Source organism: Rhopalosiphum padi, chromosome 2, assembly GCF_020882245.1.
Source record: "Rhopalosiphum padi isolate XX-2018 chromosome 2, ASM2088224v1, whole genome shotgun sequence".
NCBI classification, from domain to species: domain Eukaryota; kingdom Metazoa; phylum Arthropoda; class Insecta; order Hemiptera; family Aphididae; genus Rhopalosiphum; species Rhopalosiphum padi.
In genome coordinates this window covers 92,061,427-92,079,125 of record NC_083598.1, presented here as the reverse complement: position 1 = coordinate 92,079,125, position 17,699 = coordinate 92,061,427, and the positions used below count along the sequence as shown (strand labels likewise).

The 17,699-nt window shown below is 27.4% G+C and overlaps 2 protein-coding genes across 5 annotated transcripts; one reads left to right on the top strand and one right to left on the bottom strand.

The window, feature by feature from the left end:
* The first annotated feature begins 428 nt into the window (after positions 1 to 428).
* LOC132919322 (uncharacterized) lies at positions 429 to 10,656 on the top strand. Of its 3 annotated transcripts, none has more exons than XM_060980838.1 (28): positions 429 to 700; positions 809 to 936; positions 1,106 to 1,274; positions 1,362 to 1,509; positions 1,587 to 1,693; positions 1,763 to 1,914; positions 1,992 to 2,173; positions 2,318 to 2,485; positions 2,554 to 2,643; positions 2,703 to 2,869; positions 2,959 to 3,133; positions 3,577 to 3,788; positions 3,854 to 4,032; positions 5,648 to 5,781; positions 5,848 to 5,955; positions 6,729 to 7,097; positions 7,151 to 7,402; positions 7,461 to 7,649; positions 7,920 to 8,043; positions 8,114 to 8,211; positions 8,277 to 8,546; positions 8,622 to 8,810; positions 8,893 to 9,048; positions 9,105 to 9,470; positions 9,577 to 9,683; positions 9,761 to 9,900; positions 9,957 to 10,123; positions 10,185 to 10,656. In XM_060980838.1, exons 1-28 carry the CDS (start codon positions 585 to 587, stop codon positions 10,401 to 10,403), a joined length of 4,881 nt encoding a protein of 1,626 aa, XP_060836821.1. In that variant the 5' UTR covers positions 429 to 584; the 3' UTR covers positions 10,404 to 10,656. The 3 variants fall into 3 exon arrangements, with proteins under 3 accessions (XP_060836821.1, XP_060836819.1, XP_060836820.1); XM_060980836.1 differs by having other exon boundaries at positions 806 to 936; positions 7,920 to 8,039; positions 8,110 to 8,211; XM_060980837.1 differs by having other exon boundaries at positions 806 to 936.
* Positions 10,440 to 17,216, bottom strand: LOC132919325 (sodium channel protein Nach). 2 transcript variants are annotated; one of them, XM_060980843.1, is made up of 10 exons: positions 16,976 to 17,216; positions 15,938 to 16,138; positions 15,093 to 15,249; positions 14,875 to 15,020; positions 14,654 to 14,759; positions 13,401 to 13,677; positions 11,885 to 11,926; positions 11,209 to 11,293; positions 11,019 to 11,116; positions 10,440 to 10,951 (listed from the first exon to the last, which is right to left on the bottom strand). In XM_060980843.1, the coding sequence occupies exons 1-10, from the start codon at positions 17,179 to 17,181 to the stop codon at positions 10,683 to 10,685; spliced, it is 1,587 nt and encodes a 528-aa protein (XP_060836826.1). In that variant the 5' UTR covers positions 17,182 to 17,216; the 3' UTR covers positions 10,440 to 10,682. The 2 variants fall into 2 exon arrangements, with proteins under 2 accessions (XP_060836826.1, XP_060836825.1); XM_060980842.1 differs by having other exon boundaries at positions 11,873 to 11,926; positions 16,976 to 17,215.
* Positions 17,217 to 17,699: the final 483 nt, after the last annotated feature.

Sequence of the window (17,699 nt, the reverse complement as noted above, 5' to 3'; positions counted from 1 at the left end):
CTATAGGTTAAAGAGCATTGAACTATATAATTCAATGCTATAGAGTAATGTCCCTATTATAATAATTAATAGGTAACCTACGTACTGGCTACTACATAATGTAGAAATGCTGGTAGAAATTATCTGCTCTGCATTGTGAGTTGTGACTAAGATATAATATCTTAGTCCACGATCATGACCACGACAATATATTAATTGCACATACCTGTGTCTATAGCCTATGCGCTTATGAGACTATGAGACTATGAATATGAGAGTATGCTACTGCCACTCTACAATTGGCACATAATCCATTATAATTGATAATTTTATATGTCTATTTATGATTTACTCTATGTGCCACCCACCAATATGATAACACCGTATTCCATAGAATAATAGATTTATTCTGTGTATTTACAATTCCGATATATGATAAGTGATAACACATACTTTTTTTTAAATGTTTCAAACTCAGACTAACATAAGAGTACCTGTATATAGAATACATTTTAAAATATAAATCCAAACCTTTTCAGTCATACGTTTGGTAGTTGTTTGCGTAATCAATGATGAAAGAATAAACTATACTAGAATTTGTTGAAATGACTTGCTTGTACGGAGACGTATTGAGCTTAAAGCAGCTGTTGAGAGTTGACAATATTGTGAATGCTGTCAGTTTTCAAACGAATAACAGTAATATTTTTGCACTGGTACTCAGGTAAATGTTTCAATATTTTCATTTTTCATTATGCTATAAAATGATAAAAATATGATTCAATGAATAAAAACTTTCTAGCATATAGTTTTGTTTTTATGTTAACAGTAGCAATGATCTCATACTTTATTGTGACCACATTCCTCCATCTCTCAAATGGTTGCCTTGGCCCAAAGATGACGGAAAAAAAATTGTTTCCTTGGCGTTCAAATCTACTAGTGAAAAGCTTCTTGTATGTGGTAAGTGCTTTCATGCTATTCTAGATATATTCATTTGTAAACTAGTAAACTTCAATTTATATCTTGTCACATTTATATTTAAACGCTAAATGATAAAATTATTAAAACTGCTGTTGGATAATTGATAAATATATTTAATATTGCATACTTTATGTTTATAATTTTTTAGGGTTTGATTGCACTTTATATTTGGTGTTTGTTCGTGAAATTTTTGAACCAAAAGATGGTGATCGAAGAAATAAGGTAAAAATTATTAGACCCGCTCCTGGGGAACCTACTAGTTCATTAAATCCAACCGCAATTACTTGGTGGACCCCTATAGTTCCTACATATTCAAGGTAAATTTATTTATTTGACATATATTCACCTGTATTCAAATAATGTTTGGTATTAATTAATAATTATTGTTTAATTATAATTTCTAGTGATATTGGTATTATTGGAGGAAATATAGGGGAAATTGTTTTTGTTAATCTCCGTACTGGAGCTTGCCTTGGATCTACTTGTGTAAAATGTTCTATAAAAACTTTAGAAATATTAAATGAATCATGTTCTAATACAGTTTGGTTGATTGTAAGTTTAGTATATTACTTATTACATTTTAAATTTTACTCGCATCATTTTTATTGTTATTGTAATGTTGTTCTTAGATAATCTGTAGTAATGGAGATCGTTGGAAATTATTGCTTGAAAGTTTAGACGTTGGATACTGTTGGCTAAATCCCAAACCACATAGTGTACATGATAAAACAACCAAGTATGACTTATTAGTTAATTATAGTTTGATTTAATTAATTTGTTGTAATACATTTATAATACAATAAAGGCCAACTAATGCACTGAATATTGATACCATTGTACCTGTTATATCAAATTTTCCTTCTACAAGAGCTAGATTATTGGGATTACGACAACTATTTATAGAAAAATTATCCGCACCAAAAAAACAAAAATCCGTGATTAATTGTGTTCAAAGTGGTATTTATTGTATATTTATTCTTAGTTAACATTTTTATCACTAAGTGTAGTTATAATATATTTTGTAATTTTTTTAGTGCCAAATGAAGTAAAACATCCAAAACGAAGTTTTTCATCTGATACAATTACTTCTGGGTGTTCTTGTCCTAGTACTGGCCCATCACCTGAACCTATTACTAGTGTGGTTGACATGAAATCTAATGTGCAAAGTCATTGTGGTAAACAAACTATTGTGAGCCTTTGTTCTAATCATATTTTGGTAAGCTAATAAATGTAATGTTTTATAAAAGATAATAATCTATATTAAAAACAATTATAATAATTAAGTAAAATGTAGTTTTCTTTAACAATTCAATTAAATATGTTATTTTTTTGTTACTCCCATAAATTTTCATATTTATAGGTACATGCTTCTGGATTTAATTCTAATCAACCTTTGGTGTATAAGTTATTTAAAGGAGGAGATATTGAGAAGTTTTTATATACTGATCAGTTTATATTTACTTCTGAAAATGGTGGTACTAAGTTGAGTGTTTTCTCTTCTAATCTTTGCCAACTTAAAAGTGATATGGTAATTTGTTTTTAAACATTTTGCATTAATAATTTTGTACAAATTGTATCATTGAAATTATTTTGTAGGAAGATGACAAAGAAAAAAGCCAGTTAGGTACTTTTAATTTTAACAATGGAGAAATAATTTTGGATATGTTTAGAGTATCAGGACGAAAAGTAATAATTACATAAATTATTATATTGTTTTTAGAATTAATATTTATTTGTGTTTTTAGACAAAAGAAAGTTTAGATGTTTCTCAAAGTATATCTCCTAAAAATAAAAATCGTTCCACAACTAATAAAAAAAAAAGGTGTGATCGACAACATACTCGAAAAGATAATACTGTATCTGAATTATGTGCAATTGTTACTAATTGTACATTATATATTTTGAATTTAAGGTAAAAATGGCAAATAATCTTTTTATAATTGAATATAATATTATAATTCTTAATAATAATTTGTGTATTTATATTCAATTTTGTTTTAGTATTAAACCAGAAGAGATAATATTTAAAAATATTATGGCTGGTGCATTAGATCATGCAAATAATTTGTCAGAAGCATTTGATGTTGATATCCGACCTATATTGGAAAGAGCTGCTGATCAACAGCTTAGTGCTAGGAAATTTGAAGAAGCTACTTTACTTTATCGATTATCAAAGGTAAATAAATTATTAATTCCTTGGCGTTGGCAAGCTACTTTATGATTAGTTACTCATTGATGGTGTTAAAGTTGTCAACATTGTAAGAGTTGTCAGCAGCACATAGTAACAATTATTATTCATGGTGGGATGAGTACATGCTAACTACTAGTTTTATTTGCTACTAGGTGAACTATTATTTTGAATAGAGTATAGTTATTATTTTATACTTGTTTATAACTTGTCTAGTTCATCTTGATACTCGGAAGCCATTAAGACTTGAACAATTCAGTGGTCTATAAACTTTATTATATTAAAAAAAATATAATTTTCTGATCACTTTTTTTTTTTATATATTTTAGCGACTGTTGAGTACTGATAAACTAGACTAGTTATACATAATTATGATTCAATTTTTTTTCTGTTTGAAAAATGTATATATAATCTATTCATTTATATTACAGACAAATCCATTAAAACGTGTTCTTAGATTAGCTTCTTCTGGAAATACAGACAAAGTTGTTCTTTTTGTCAGTACACTTTTAGAACAAGCACATCCAAGAGATCTCACTGCTTTAGAAAGGTTACATATTTCAAATTTAGCTGTAATGAGCTATACAGAGCAATTATTACGTGCTACCAGCCGCGAAAAAACAAGACTTGAAGCTAAATTTTTGTAAATAGACATACAGATTTAATTATCTTGAAACTTATTTTTAATACATTATTTTTATGATATAGGCGTTTATTATCGGAGAACAATCATTATGATGAAGTTTTATGTGTCAATATAGTTGGTCAAAGTCGTTTATGCAACGTGTTAAGATTTTTAGCAGTTGAAAGAGGATTACACAATGAAGTTATTACAGTTTTAGTCAGTTTAATGAGTCAACAATCTACTGATAGTCAATACTTACACTGTAAGTAAATTTGCACAAAATATTAAATGACTTACTCTAATGTTTTAAATTTACTTTTTATAAATTGGGTTCACTGACATGATTAACATACTAAAAATTACTAATAGACTAACATACTACATTTTTAAAAATATTTTATCGAGATTTAACACATATTTGAATCAAAATTTTTCATTTTTTTGCGTATGTTTTTATACATTTACAATCTTTGAAAATTATTTGGCAAACAAAATCAGTTCGACCATAATCACTTAATTAATTATAATTTGAACTCCATTTTGGTTTTGAATATTTTTCATCGACATTAAAATCAGTGCTTGGAATGGACCGGAATGCATTTCGAGTATGTCACGTCTGGTCCCAAAAAAAATCAATTTTAGCCTTCCACTTCATTGAAAATTTAATGTTTTAAAAATAATATTTGGAAATTGTATGCATTTATAAAAATGGAAAATTGTGCTTATTAGTTATTACCTATTGCCAAAATAATAAACTAATAAATATTATTAATTGATAATACCTCTGTAGCCACATCTACTAGTCGTAGTAGTAGTATAGTAATAGTTTATACTATACATTTTATCTTCATGCTATAAAATACTATCAACTGTAGATCACAACAATAGATATCAATCGATGTTCAATCGATATCTGTGTTTTCATTAATCTAAATCTGTTAAAAATAAGAGTACATTTTTTACTAAATTGGGTTTAATGATGACTTCTAGTTCATCATATATCAGTCGCAAAAGAAAAATGTCGCCAGGAAAATGTGAGTTTTTTTATAAATCTGATAGACTGTATAGAGAACTTAAATCTAAAATGTTGGCCTAGATCAAATGATGATGAAATTAAAAATAAAAATATAGTGACTCAAATATTTGATATTTATGTCAACAGTTTCGTTTAAATGAACATGATATAGTTGAAAACTTTAGAGTTTTCAAAATGGATTTAGGACAAGAGGATATTCCAAAAAAATTAAAACCACTTTTCCAAGCAATGGCTGCGATTCCTATTTCAATAAGTGAATGCGAACAAAATTTTAGCTCTTTGAATAAAATAATTTCACCGTTAAGAACTTCATTATCCATACAAACTGTTGCTGTGCTGCTGCATTGTTATTTATTGACTGCGTAGGACCACCTCTATAAAAGTCTAAGCCACAAAAGTACGTAAAGTCTTGTTTATTAAAAGGTCGACATTCCGCTGATGACACTGATAGCCGTAAAAGAGAAAAAAAAATAGAAAATAAGTATAAATCATTGTGGATTATATTTTTATAAATTAATAATTAATACTTAGGTTAATTTTGATACGAAAATTATGTTTTTGAGTCTTAATTGTGTAACTAAATATTTATTTATTGATGGAAATTGTAATTTTAATATGAATATAAATCTATACATATTTTTTATGTATATTTAATAATAATGTATAGTGTTCCGGTTCAGAAATTTTTTCATTCCGAGCAATTTATACTTAATATTAAAATCAAGAAATTACGTTAGTGTGTACTACAGAGATTTTAATAAATAAAGATTAATAACTAATATTTAGTAATTTAACCTAAATAATTTTGGTATATATTTTTAAAAATAAATTTTTGATTTAGTAACTGAAGGATTTTGGGATTTGGTGTCTGAATCAATTTTTACAGAAGTATTAGTTGCCTGTAATAAATTTACAACACTTCATTCTAAGTTTGTACAGGCAAATTTGCATAATGTTTCTCAAGATGTTCTTTTAGTAAGTTTTTACAATGGTACATTTCATGACATAATTTTTTTTTTTACATTGTTGTTTCTTCTTTAGAAACTTAAAATACTCTATGACCCAACCAACCCAGCATTGCGACCAATTTTACGTAAGGTATTTCAATTTAAAAATGAAACAGAGTCTATATCTGAACAAGATAATAACGTAAGTAAATTTTACTAATTTGAATCAATTTTGTATAAGTTTACTATTTATAAGCTGCTTAAGTACAGGGTATTCCAAAAAAAACGCTTTTTTTAAATCGGTTGCTATTTTTATTTTTATGTTCACAACATTGCTCTCATCATTTTTTTAATCTACTATAATTTCGGTTGTGTAATCAGTTTTTTCTAAGTGTCACCACGGACCGAATGTCAATTGAAACACATGTATTGGTTTTACCAATCTAATGAAAGTGGTGCGTAAACTGCGAAACGACTTTTTTGTACTTTATTCAGACGGGATGTTGCTCCGAATGTGTCATAGATACATTTGTTAATGAGAAATTCGAAAAACTGGTTCAACTGTTGATCTCAAAACCCCAGTTAGGTTAAAGTGTCCTTGTGGAGTTATCAGAAAGAACTGAGGCAGTTATTGTTAATTTTCTCGACCGCACTTCGGCCTGTCAACAAGCTAGTGGAGGACATTGAATAATATTATTTTTCATACATAAACTAAATGTTATACTGATATTGTACCTATCCTTTTTTTGTAATTTTTTGAAAAATAAAATGTTTTTTAGCTAATTTTAAAAAAGCGATCTTTTTAGGACACTGCACTTAAAATATGTTAATAAAACTTATAAGAACAATCAAATGTTCATATTTAAATTTTTCTATAGTTTGAAAATTGAGTATAAATAATTTTATTTTAATAAAATAATTTAATTATTTTTAACAATTTTTACTTGACAATTTATATGGCCAAATATTTTTCAGTTGAATTATTCTATTAAAGAATGGTTAACCACTTACCTAATGATTATATCCAGACTATCTTCAAATCAATATTCAGATAATTTTGTAGAATCAATATTATATTCTCATCAACCTATTTCTAATGTCTCTGATTCTGAAAATGAGATAGAACACAAGTCTAGTCTTGGAGCTGGATGGGCTCATGCAGCTCATATACGTAACCATAAGCTTTATACGTGGGGACATTCATCATACGGTTGTTTGGGTGTTGGACCACATATGACTAAAACTTCTACTCCAAATCCAGTTTCTTGGTTTGTTTACATACGTGTTGAAGTTATTCAAGTAGCATGTGGTCGAAATCATTCATTAGCTCTAACTACAAATGGAGTAAGTGTAATTTTGAATATTTAAATATTTTAACTAAATTATAAACGGCATAGGTCTATTCTTGGGGATCAAATCATTATGGGCAATTGGGTACTGGCCGGCGTGGTCAAGCTCCATATCCAATGTTAGTGGATAGTTTATCAAACGAGTTGATAGTAAGTGTTTCTGCTGGCCAATATCATTCATTAGCCATTTCTGCAAGTGGAAAATTGTGGACTTGGGGTTGGGGTGTTTATGGTCAACTAGGTCATGGAGCTATTGATGATTGTGAAAAACCAAAACTGTTGAAGACCTTAGAAAATGAAGTAATTTTAATCACTTATAAAAAATAGATTGAATTAATAAAAATTTAAATATTTTTAGAATATAATTAGTGCATATGGAGGTTATTCACATAGCATTATTCTTACAAACAATGGAAAAGTGTTCACTTTTGGTTCTGGTTCATTTGGTCAGTTAGGTAATGGTAGCACAACAAAAATTACTAGCCCAGTTCCAGTATATGGACTCCCTGAACCAATTAAGTGTATTTATACAGCTTATTTTCATAATGTAAGTAACTAAAAACTTTACAGTAGATATAGTAACAATAATATTAGTATTAAAATTAAAAAAATAATTTTTATCTTAAGCTAAATATATTATTAATTTATTCTAAAGTGACATAAAATATTTAAAAAAATTCAATTATTTATATATAAACAAGTATATAAATGTTGAATGTAATGGTATGTTTAGTTATATTTTTTATAAATAATAAGATACTATATCATTATAAACAAGTAATATTTTTAATTATTATCTATTATTTTAATCATCTAGTTAGCATTGAGTGATGTTGGTCGTTTATATACTTGGGGTAGTAGTCCACAAGTACTTCGGTTTCATGCACAATCACAAAAACGAGCTAGAAATCAACTTGTATTAAATGAAAATGATCAAGTAAGTTTGTAAATTATTATTATTTTTTATTGTTTTTATTATTAATTATATATAAATAATTGGCTTTAAGGCAGATGATACAGAAATTGATGCCTTGACTGCGGATGATGGCTTATTACATTTAAGTCCAACACTTGTGGATACATCTCATATTGCTGGAGACATTCTTCAAGTATATTAAACATTTTTAAAATATATAATTTTATTATTTTAATAATATAATGATTCCACGTTTAGATGTGTTGTGGCTGTCACCATTCAGCTGTTATTAGTACAGCGGGGCAATTATATACTTGGGGACTTAATTTAGATGGACAATTAGGAGTGTCAGGTATACGTGAGAGACTTGTTCCAACTTTAACATTAGTTGGTCCACCTTCAGTTATAGTAGACTCATCATCAACTAGCGACTCACTAATAAAAGAAGTTAGGTGTGGAGCTGATTTTACATTAGCTTTAGATGCAGCTAATAAACTTTGGGGATGGGGAAGTAATCACGAAGGACAAGTAAGTATTTATTCTTTAAATCAACTTTTAAGTAATGATTATAACTTATAAAGTTACTGCATATTTATTTTTTAGTTAGGTAAAATTCCAGAAGAAGACTTAGCCAAGACATTATTAGATGGTAAAATGGTTATGATAAAATCAACTAATAAAGTAATTAAAATTCAGCATGGTACTGTAAATAAGTTGGACTCTCCAATTGAAATAGTATTGCCACAATTAAGATTTTCATTTTCCAACATCAAAGATATACTTTCGATTCAGGTAAGTTATATTTATTTTATACTTAGATCATTTATTTGATATTAAAAACAATCATTAATTTCTTTTGTGATTGGTTTTCTAGGTTAAACGGTGTATTAATTTTCCTGGATTAACTTCATTTGAATGTTTTCTTGAAAATCTGAATAGTTTAAGCAGTTTATATGGTATAGATTATTTATTACAGTATGCAATAGAATGGTTTTATCCTTATTATAATATTTCTTCTGTTGTATCAATGGTAAATTTGTCAAATTAAAATAATATAGTATAACTACTTATCAAACTTTTTTTTAGTGTCTTAACATGAAAAACCATCAAGCAATTAGCAAAATTCGATTGATTAATAATGAACCTTCTACAGCATTGTTTCATCAATTTGAAGCATTTGTAGAATCAAGAGACTATGGAGAAATGTTTGGGTTTAATATTGAAGGTGGTCACGAAGAGCGGGCTTCAACTCCTCTTACACCATCTGAGGGCTTCACTATTAATCTTGAAGAAGGGGAGCTATTAACTTCTCTACCAGAATCATTTGCATTACGTATGGCTACTGAAGAAACCATTGTAAAAGAATGGCCTGGAATTACTAAGCTTTCTCAGATGTTTGATTATTATTTCAAATTCCTACTAAAAGATAATTTGGTTTCATTTTTACATGAAGTATGTTTTATATAAAAAAAAAAAATATTTAATTTAAATTCAGTATATTTTATAATAAATATATGTATATTGTATCTATATTATTATAAAAATTGTTATTTTTTAGTATCTTACATACTGGTTGACTAAGTCTTTCCCAGTTGATGCATTAGAACAGTTGTTAATGGATCGATGGGATCAACTGAATCATTCATTAGGAATTTTGTTATTATGGTATGTTGTGGTAGTTGGTTTATTGTATGAATTATACATAAATATATTATTTTTAATCACATTTTTATTTATTTCAGTAACAATGACGTATCAAAAGCCTGTGACCTCGATGAATTGAATATAAAAATGATGGATCCAAAAAAAATTCTAAGATGTTTTTCTGTGAATTTTTGCATGGAACTATGCTCATCTGTTTCTAAAAACATACAAACCAAATGTTTGTATATCATTGTTATTTGTTACAAGTATTACAAAATATATTTATTTTTATAGCTGAAGATCAAAAAGACTTTATACAGTTATTAGCTACTGTTACAAATTCACCAGGTTCTGCATGGATTGAACCAGTATCAGAAACTAAAACTGAAGATTTACTAAACCGTTCAGTACAAATACTTAATACCGATCAACTGCAACCATTTATGCACTTAGAATTTCAAGTATAAATGATAAATTTATTTCCTGAATTGTATGTTTAATAAATTTAAATTTATTTTGTAGGACACAGAAATTTTGGGGAACACATTATTGGCATATTCTTGTGGCCATCGCTATTTTTCAAATGAACAATTTAATAAAGATTCTCAACAGGTTGTTGCTTGTTTAGATAATTTACCCAATACTGCTACAGCTGTTCAATCAGTTCTACAAGATATTAGTAACTCGGCTTGTCCAAATTGTGTATATGAACAAATAAATAGTGTTATTCAAAGAGATTAGTTAAGTTAATAATTTTAACATCATTATTTATTACAATTTTACTATGTATTTTAATTTAGTGTTAACAAATGTTTCAATTGAAATAATCTAGTCGAAATTAGAAAATTTATACTTTGTTTAAAATTTAGTTAAAATATTTTTGTTGTGCAATTATTTGTGTTCGCTTTTGTTATAGTTATTGATAAATATATATACATAATACATTAATGTATTATATATAATTCTAAAATAAAATAATACTATTATACTTGTATCACTTATTAATTATTGTACTAATATTTAAGGCAAAAAAGGTAAAGCAAATGTCTTTTTTTTTCCGTGAGTTTTAGTTATTACAGGAGTTTTCTTATTTTCAACAGTCCATAATGGTTTTAACCCTAAATTTATAATAGGTTTGTCTTTCTGATCATATTCTTGACTTAATTCTTCTAATACTGTGGGGTTATTTGTCACCATGCAACATGCTCTTAATGTGAAGTAATATATAATTTCTACTCCACTCAGCAAACTGAAACCTAAAAATAGACCTGCTATGCCACCAAAAGCCACTATAAGAAATGTAAAATAATAGTTAATAAATATTTATTCAACAATTATTATAAGTTTATGACTAACCTAGTAAATCTACCCAGCCAAATAATACTTCTCTTCTGTACCTCACCATTGGCCATGATACAAAACTGATTTCTAGTGGTTCATCAATCTGATCAGACCTAATAATAATTGTATTAGTCCAGCATTTTCATTAGTTACAATTTACATTTCTTTAGATTTTTTTATTTTAATATATCATGTATTAACATACTGAGCATCTTGAAGTTTTTCTACTTCATAAACTGTGTTCATACACCCCAATTCACATGGACAGGCAAGTCCATTTAATATTTGTTCTAGACATGTTGAGTAAATTAATACATTTTATTATGAGGATATCGTACCCGCATGTGTTATCTCCATCTTTTTAAGGCATACTATACCAAAATATACGTTCAGTATATAGTTACAATTTTGTAGGCTTATCTTAAATATTAAAAGTGAAATTACCTACTAACAACCTTAAAGATAAATACTTAATACATGTTCTCTCAATAGTTTTTTACGATATTTTAATTTTTAAGTGCTTAGTGCACTATACATTTTTTTAATATTTTACATAGGTATTCATAACATATTTAAAAATTAAATACCGTAAAAACCCGTCTAGAGAACACAAATAATCTTTTTATCTTTAAGTTTGATAATCGGTCATTTCACTCTAATATTTAAATTAAACCTGCTAAACACACAAAATTCGAACTTCTGAACGTATCTATATTTTGGTATGGTAATACAACAAATGCAGGTACGACGTCCTCTTAAATAACAATTCTGCAGATTAATTGGAGATAAAATTTTTTAGATTTTTGTGAAAAAATTATTGGGCTTATGTTTTGATCATCAATAAAATCTACATAATAACTGTAACGTACTGAGATTTTTACCAATACACTTTAGTCCGTCCAAATCGCAATATTTATACCCATCTGAAACAATAGTATTAAAATATATAGGTAATTGTATTGTTCAATAAATTGGTGAAATTTTAAATAATAATATGCTGATTATTTGATGGAAAAACTAAAAAATTTAAAACGTGTCAGATCTAAATTTAAAATTATTAAGATTATAATGCACAAATTACAGGTAATAAAATTGATGCAAAATACCATCTCCCCAGTTCAGCATGGCAGTAAATGCTCGCTCGTATATTTAAAAACGAAAATATCCTTCGATTTGCTATGCAATACCGCCCCAAGTAAGCCTAGTTAACTTAAGCAACTTTTTAAGAATGATGGTCCAAAAGCAAATTGGCGAAAATCATTTGTTTTTAAATTACTACCTCATGAAGTTCGCGATTATAAGTGTTCGCACAATGCTTTATTTACCTATTATACACGCAGGGACGTACGCAGAAAAAAGTTTTGGGGGGTGTTTTTGAAAATCAGTTATTAAAAAGTAGAACTTTTTTTAATAAATATACAAAAAATTTTTATAAAAATTAGGTGTACTTAAAATACAAACATTGATATAACAAAATTAACATTACAATTGAATAAGTAAATAACCATACAAAAACTCAAGTATTTGGGGGGGGGGTGTTTGAACACACAAAGCACCCCCCTGTGTACGTGCCTGTGTACCCGGAATATAATATTAAAAAAAAAAAGAATAAATATCAATATACGGTAATGTACTGATAACAGTGCGCTATTGGCTATTGAGTTATTTAACATATTTACAATATCAGTGTTATAACACAAAAACTAAATTTGACCGCTAAATTCTGATTGAATCTCGTTCTCAGCGTAAAAAACCCCATCAATGTGGTAGAAAAACATTTAGGAAACTGTGTGGGCGCTAAACTAGATTTATACCGCATTTTGAATGATTAAAAATATTTTTTAGGTAATTTTTAATTAAAAAAAAGTTCAAAATATACATAATATTTTATTACCTATATTACTTGGTTTTTTAAATGTTGTTTTATATTTTGCCACACTTTTCAAATTAATTAAATGAAAGTCCAATAAAAATTGATAATTTTCCAATAGATATAAATATATGATGAACTGTGTTATAAAGGTAATATGATATACATCATACACTAGCAGTATTAATTAAATTATAGCAAAATTACATATCATAATAATGATAATAATATGAGCACTTGCTCGACATCATCAATTTTTTGTATTGAAAAAATATGCGCAAAGAGTTAAATCGAATGAAGTATATATAATATTATATTGAAAAATAAAATCAAAAAGACCACTTAAAAGTTTACAATATGAAACGAAATATTCGAAATCTTCGTTAAATCGTTATAATATTACTAGAGGTAATTTAAACAATAACATGGTAATAAACATAAAACTCGGAAATATACCTAAGGTGATAAAAGAATTAAAATATACTATGATACTACCTATTTAAAAAAAAAAGTTAAATTTCATTTACCTATAGATTTATAAAACCAAGAGACACATCCACATAGTTTCCTGCTGGTATCCATTCGACATTGAATCATACAAGCGCTAAACGTGTAGTTGGAATCCGTTAATAATGATATTTCGTCTGGAAAAACGCATTTCCTTTGCTTTATTGTTAACTGTCGAGCGCCTTCGGTGGTGTACGTTTGTTTGCTATTAAAAAATATTTTCGCTATTCTCCTGGTCCACAGATGTTGCGGTAGCGAGTCTACGATTAACATGTCGTCTTTGCTGTGTATAAATACCTGTTGCATCATCATGGACAATAAAATTACAGAGGGATTATGGAATAAAGGTATACTTAAATACTTAGTACCTAGCTATGTATGGAAGTATTAAGGACACAATAGTAGACTGTGTACTTGAAGGATAGGTACTATGGTCTATGGGTATTATGGATATATATGAATCGTCTCCTTTCCTTGTTATTAGGACATTTTTTTTTTTGTATTTATAATAATATAATATTATCAAATTAGCATTAAATAAAATTAAAATAGAAATTATAAATATACAATTTAAAAAAAAAAAATCTCAGACCCACTAGAGCTATTCCCATTAATAGTTGTATCTCATATACACCCTACAAGTTTACGTGAAAATATGTCGTAAATTATACAGAAACAGGCCGCAAATGTATACTCACAATAGTAAATTCCCCTAATAACATTTTTCTCTCTGTTAAGCTATCATAGTTTTAACTAGAGGCTTTAAAAAAATAAAAAAAAACATTTTGCTATCTTAAAAAAATCGAGATAGCATTATCCGCCGAGGAGGATACCAGACAATTCTAGTTATCCTCTAAAATTTTATATTATTAATTGCATTTATATATTATATTTAAAAAAAATCATATTCACCATTATTCTAATTTAATTAAAATTATATTTGTTGTTGTTATAATGTGAAATTGTTTTTATATAATAAAGTGTAGTAATTTTTTATTGTTGTGCATACACAATTGTTACAACTATTTGATTATTATTAATTGACGATTAAATAAAAGTGAAAACATTTATAAAATATAAATTCAATTTAAATTATCTCTATCTTTTAGAAGAATTAACATAAGTGTAATACTCTCAGTATGTTTTTTGGAAAATTTACAATATTTTAGAGGAGTTTACATTTGCCCATCGAAACACCTACTTATAGGCTATAACGTTATATTGCTACTTTAATTGGTTATGTTTTTCGTGTTATCGTGCATATGCTTCTTACTTTTAATGGGTTTTTAGTTACATTGTCCATATTAAACGTAATGGTCAATTTATTGTCTGTTTCGTAGACGTATTCTATATTGGCTTTTGAATAATTTTCGGGCATCCTGTCGAACGATAAATAAAATCAATTCAATGGTGTTTACAACTGGTATTCAACTTTTATAAAATGTAAGTATTGTGTAAAATATTAATTTCAATGGATCGCATTATTTGAATTACCATGGCCAATCAGGTACTACGTGTTTAGCATTGAAACTATAACAAAATCCATATTCTGTAAACACTGGCTCAAATCCCAAACAACAATTATATAGTTCGCCTTTGAATGTGCAATCGTATAGTAAGTCTTCGCAATGATATACTACCTATATGTCAAGCATTCAAGTAGTTTTTAAATATATCTATAGTAACTAGTAATAATAAATAAAAAATATTACTTGGTAAGCTAAATCTTTAAAATTATTCTTAGGTAACCAATCGTAATCAGAAAATTGTTTAAACGTTTGAACATTTTCGTACGAGAACGAAGCAACTTCGTTAACAAATTTGAAAAATGTTTCTGCGCGTTCATTATCTGTGTTGTTGTCGTACACACTAAATTATAATATGATTAAAATTATATTATACATTAACAACAGTTAATGTTATCATAGATAGCAAAAGGTAATGTGACTTATTGATATTTAAAAATAATCATAGTTAATATTCCGTATTTTAAATAATTACGGGACAATTTATCAAAATTCGCATAATTGTTTATTTGCAGTGTCAAGTGATGAAGTGTTTCTTTATATTTTTTTATAATATTTATTCTTTTTATAGTGTAGATCAATTCAAATATGTATTAATATTTTAATTACGTCATAATATAGTCGTCAATATTATTGTGTTTTTTTTATTTAAAATGTAATTTAATTTCATCACATATATAAGTATTTTACATACATGCTAAAGTATTAAGATTAGATAGTGTTGCATAGTGCATTTAAAATTTAATAATTATGATTGACTTGTTAGTTGTTTATCTTAAAGTATTAAATAACAGTAAAATTATCAAGTTCAATGATTTATAAAATGTAATTTGTAATTATCATATATTTATCGGTGGTAAATAAATCGATGATGTGTTATTTCAATTAATCAGGTAAAATATACTATACATATATAAATACAATAATATACAACCATAGGCCATAGCCAATAGAAACATAAAATGTCTGTGCACTAAATAAAAAATTATTAATTATAAATTACTTGCGTTAAACTATAAAATTTTGCTTACCTCGTAACGTACTCCCATACTTTTTCATCGGAAGTTGGTCGTTTAGGACAAATCGTTATGGCTGGAAATTGTACATCCCAACTGTGGAAGTCTGTATCTAAACCAGTAATGGTCGGACTTGTTTGGAACTTTTCCCAGAGCGATATTATAATGATAGAAGTGACAACGATTCCCACGGATAAGAAACTAAACCACATGAACCTTTAAAATATGTATAATGTATCTTAAATACGTATATTTTTTTTTAAATATAATTATTTTACTATTTTTAAGCATTATTTTATATTTTTATAGAGTTTATAATATAAAATATGGTCAAAGTTGTTTATGTTGTAGATTGGATCATAAATGAAAAATAAATTAAAGTTACTAATATCAGTGATATAAAATGTATTATGATTTATAGGGGTAGAATACGTGTCATGTAAATTTATGGAGTCAGAAATTTGGGAATGGAAATCAGAAGAATGAAATAGATTCCCTTGTATTATTTAGAGGACTCTTTTCTTCCCTAACACAAGAAAACAGGGTAGAGGCGTCAAGAGGAAATATATAATTTATAAGAAGTATACCTATATATTATAATATAATTTTGCTTTATCGATGTCAGTTTCTTAAATTTGCATTCCTATTTAAAAATATTCAATTTTTACACTCTCTAGTATATTTTTCAAATGTTGCTTATGGTTTTACATATACTTAACGACGAATAGAAATTTTGTAAATTATGTAGTAAGTTAGCTGTAGCCTTGTAGGTACTTGAGAATATTTTACTAATCGTATCTGTTTGGGGTGTATATCCAGGGGTGTTCCCATAGGGTATACTACATTATGGGTATACGCAGTATACCCAGTATACCCATAATACATGCGTATTTGATGATATAGTATACTCTCAAAAAAATTAAAGGGAACACCACTGTGTATATCAATAACCCATAGGTATATAATGAATTTATTTACATTTTGATATTGGATAATTTTTCTTGACTTTAAGTTCTAAGACCAGTTTACAATTAATTAAATTAATTTAAATACCGTTCGTGAAGTGGCCGATCGCTTTGTGCTATATATCTAACTCCGTGTAATGTACTGTGGTTAAAAAATTCATTGAACTGGAGACGCATGCTAGTCTTCAATAGCTTTGTTTTCGACGTGTCAACTTTTTCTATGTTATTCAGGCCGTCAAACATTTTGAATATTGTTTCTCCAACAGTTTGCTTTATATTGAAATGATTAAGCATATTGACTGTATTTATACAAAGGACGTATTAGGTATAATAATGGCTTTGAAAACGCGAACAAATTATCTCTGACAATCTGGCGTGTATGAAATATATATTGGTGTTCGACAAAGGTATCTATATACTTTGTTATTGATTTATTTGGGTAGGTATACAATGATATTGACACGGATAACAATTATTATGGCTATAGCAGTACCGCAACTACAACTTATGGTACCCTAGTGTAAAAAATTACATGGTGCCCCATCAGTGATGATAATCTGTAGTTAGGTATATCATCGTGTATTTTTATTTAAAGTTTTAACCAACATTTTGATTAAATTTCAATAGCCTTGAGGCAAATGTTTGATAATTATTTTGAATATATATATGAATTTATAAGCCTCTTTTCTATGTTATGTAAAAAAAATATTTTTACTTTTTTAATTTAACAAACCTCATTTATACAGGATGTCCCGTCAGGATTTACCCATTGCGATATCTCGTGAGATATCATAATTCTGGTTTTTTAATAA

Excerpts from the sequence above, each read along its gene's own strand:
- LOC132919325 (XM_060980842.1), bottom strand. The coding sequence starts at position 17,181 with ATGCTTAATCATTTCAATATAAAGCAAACTGTTGGAGAAACAATATTC. Across the intron at positions 15,021-15,092 it reads TTAAAGATTTAGCTTACCAA|GTAGTATATCATTGCGAAGA; the intron begins GTAATATTTTTT and ends CTTGACATATAG. Across the intron at positions 11,927-13,400 it reads TTGGTTTTATAAATCTATAG|ATGGGTATAAATATTGCGAT; the intron begins GTAAATGAAATT and ends CTATTGTTTCAG.
- LOC132919322 (XM_060980836.1), top strand. The coding sequence starts at position 585 with ATGACTTGCTTGTACGGAGACGTATTGAGCTTAAAGCAGCTGTTGAGA. Across the intron at positions 1,275-1,361 it reads ATAGTTCCTACATATTCAAG|TGATATTGGTATTATTGGAG; the intron begins GTAAATTTATTT and ends TATAATTTCTAG. Across the intron at positions 9,901-9,956 it reads TAAAAACATACAAACCAAAT|CTGAAGATCAAAAAGACTTT; the intron begins GTTTGTATATCA and ends TTATTTTTATAG.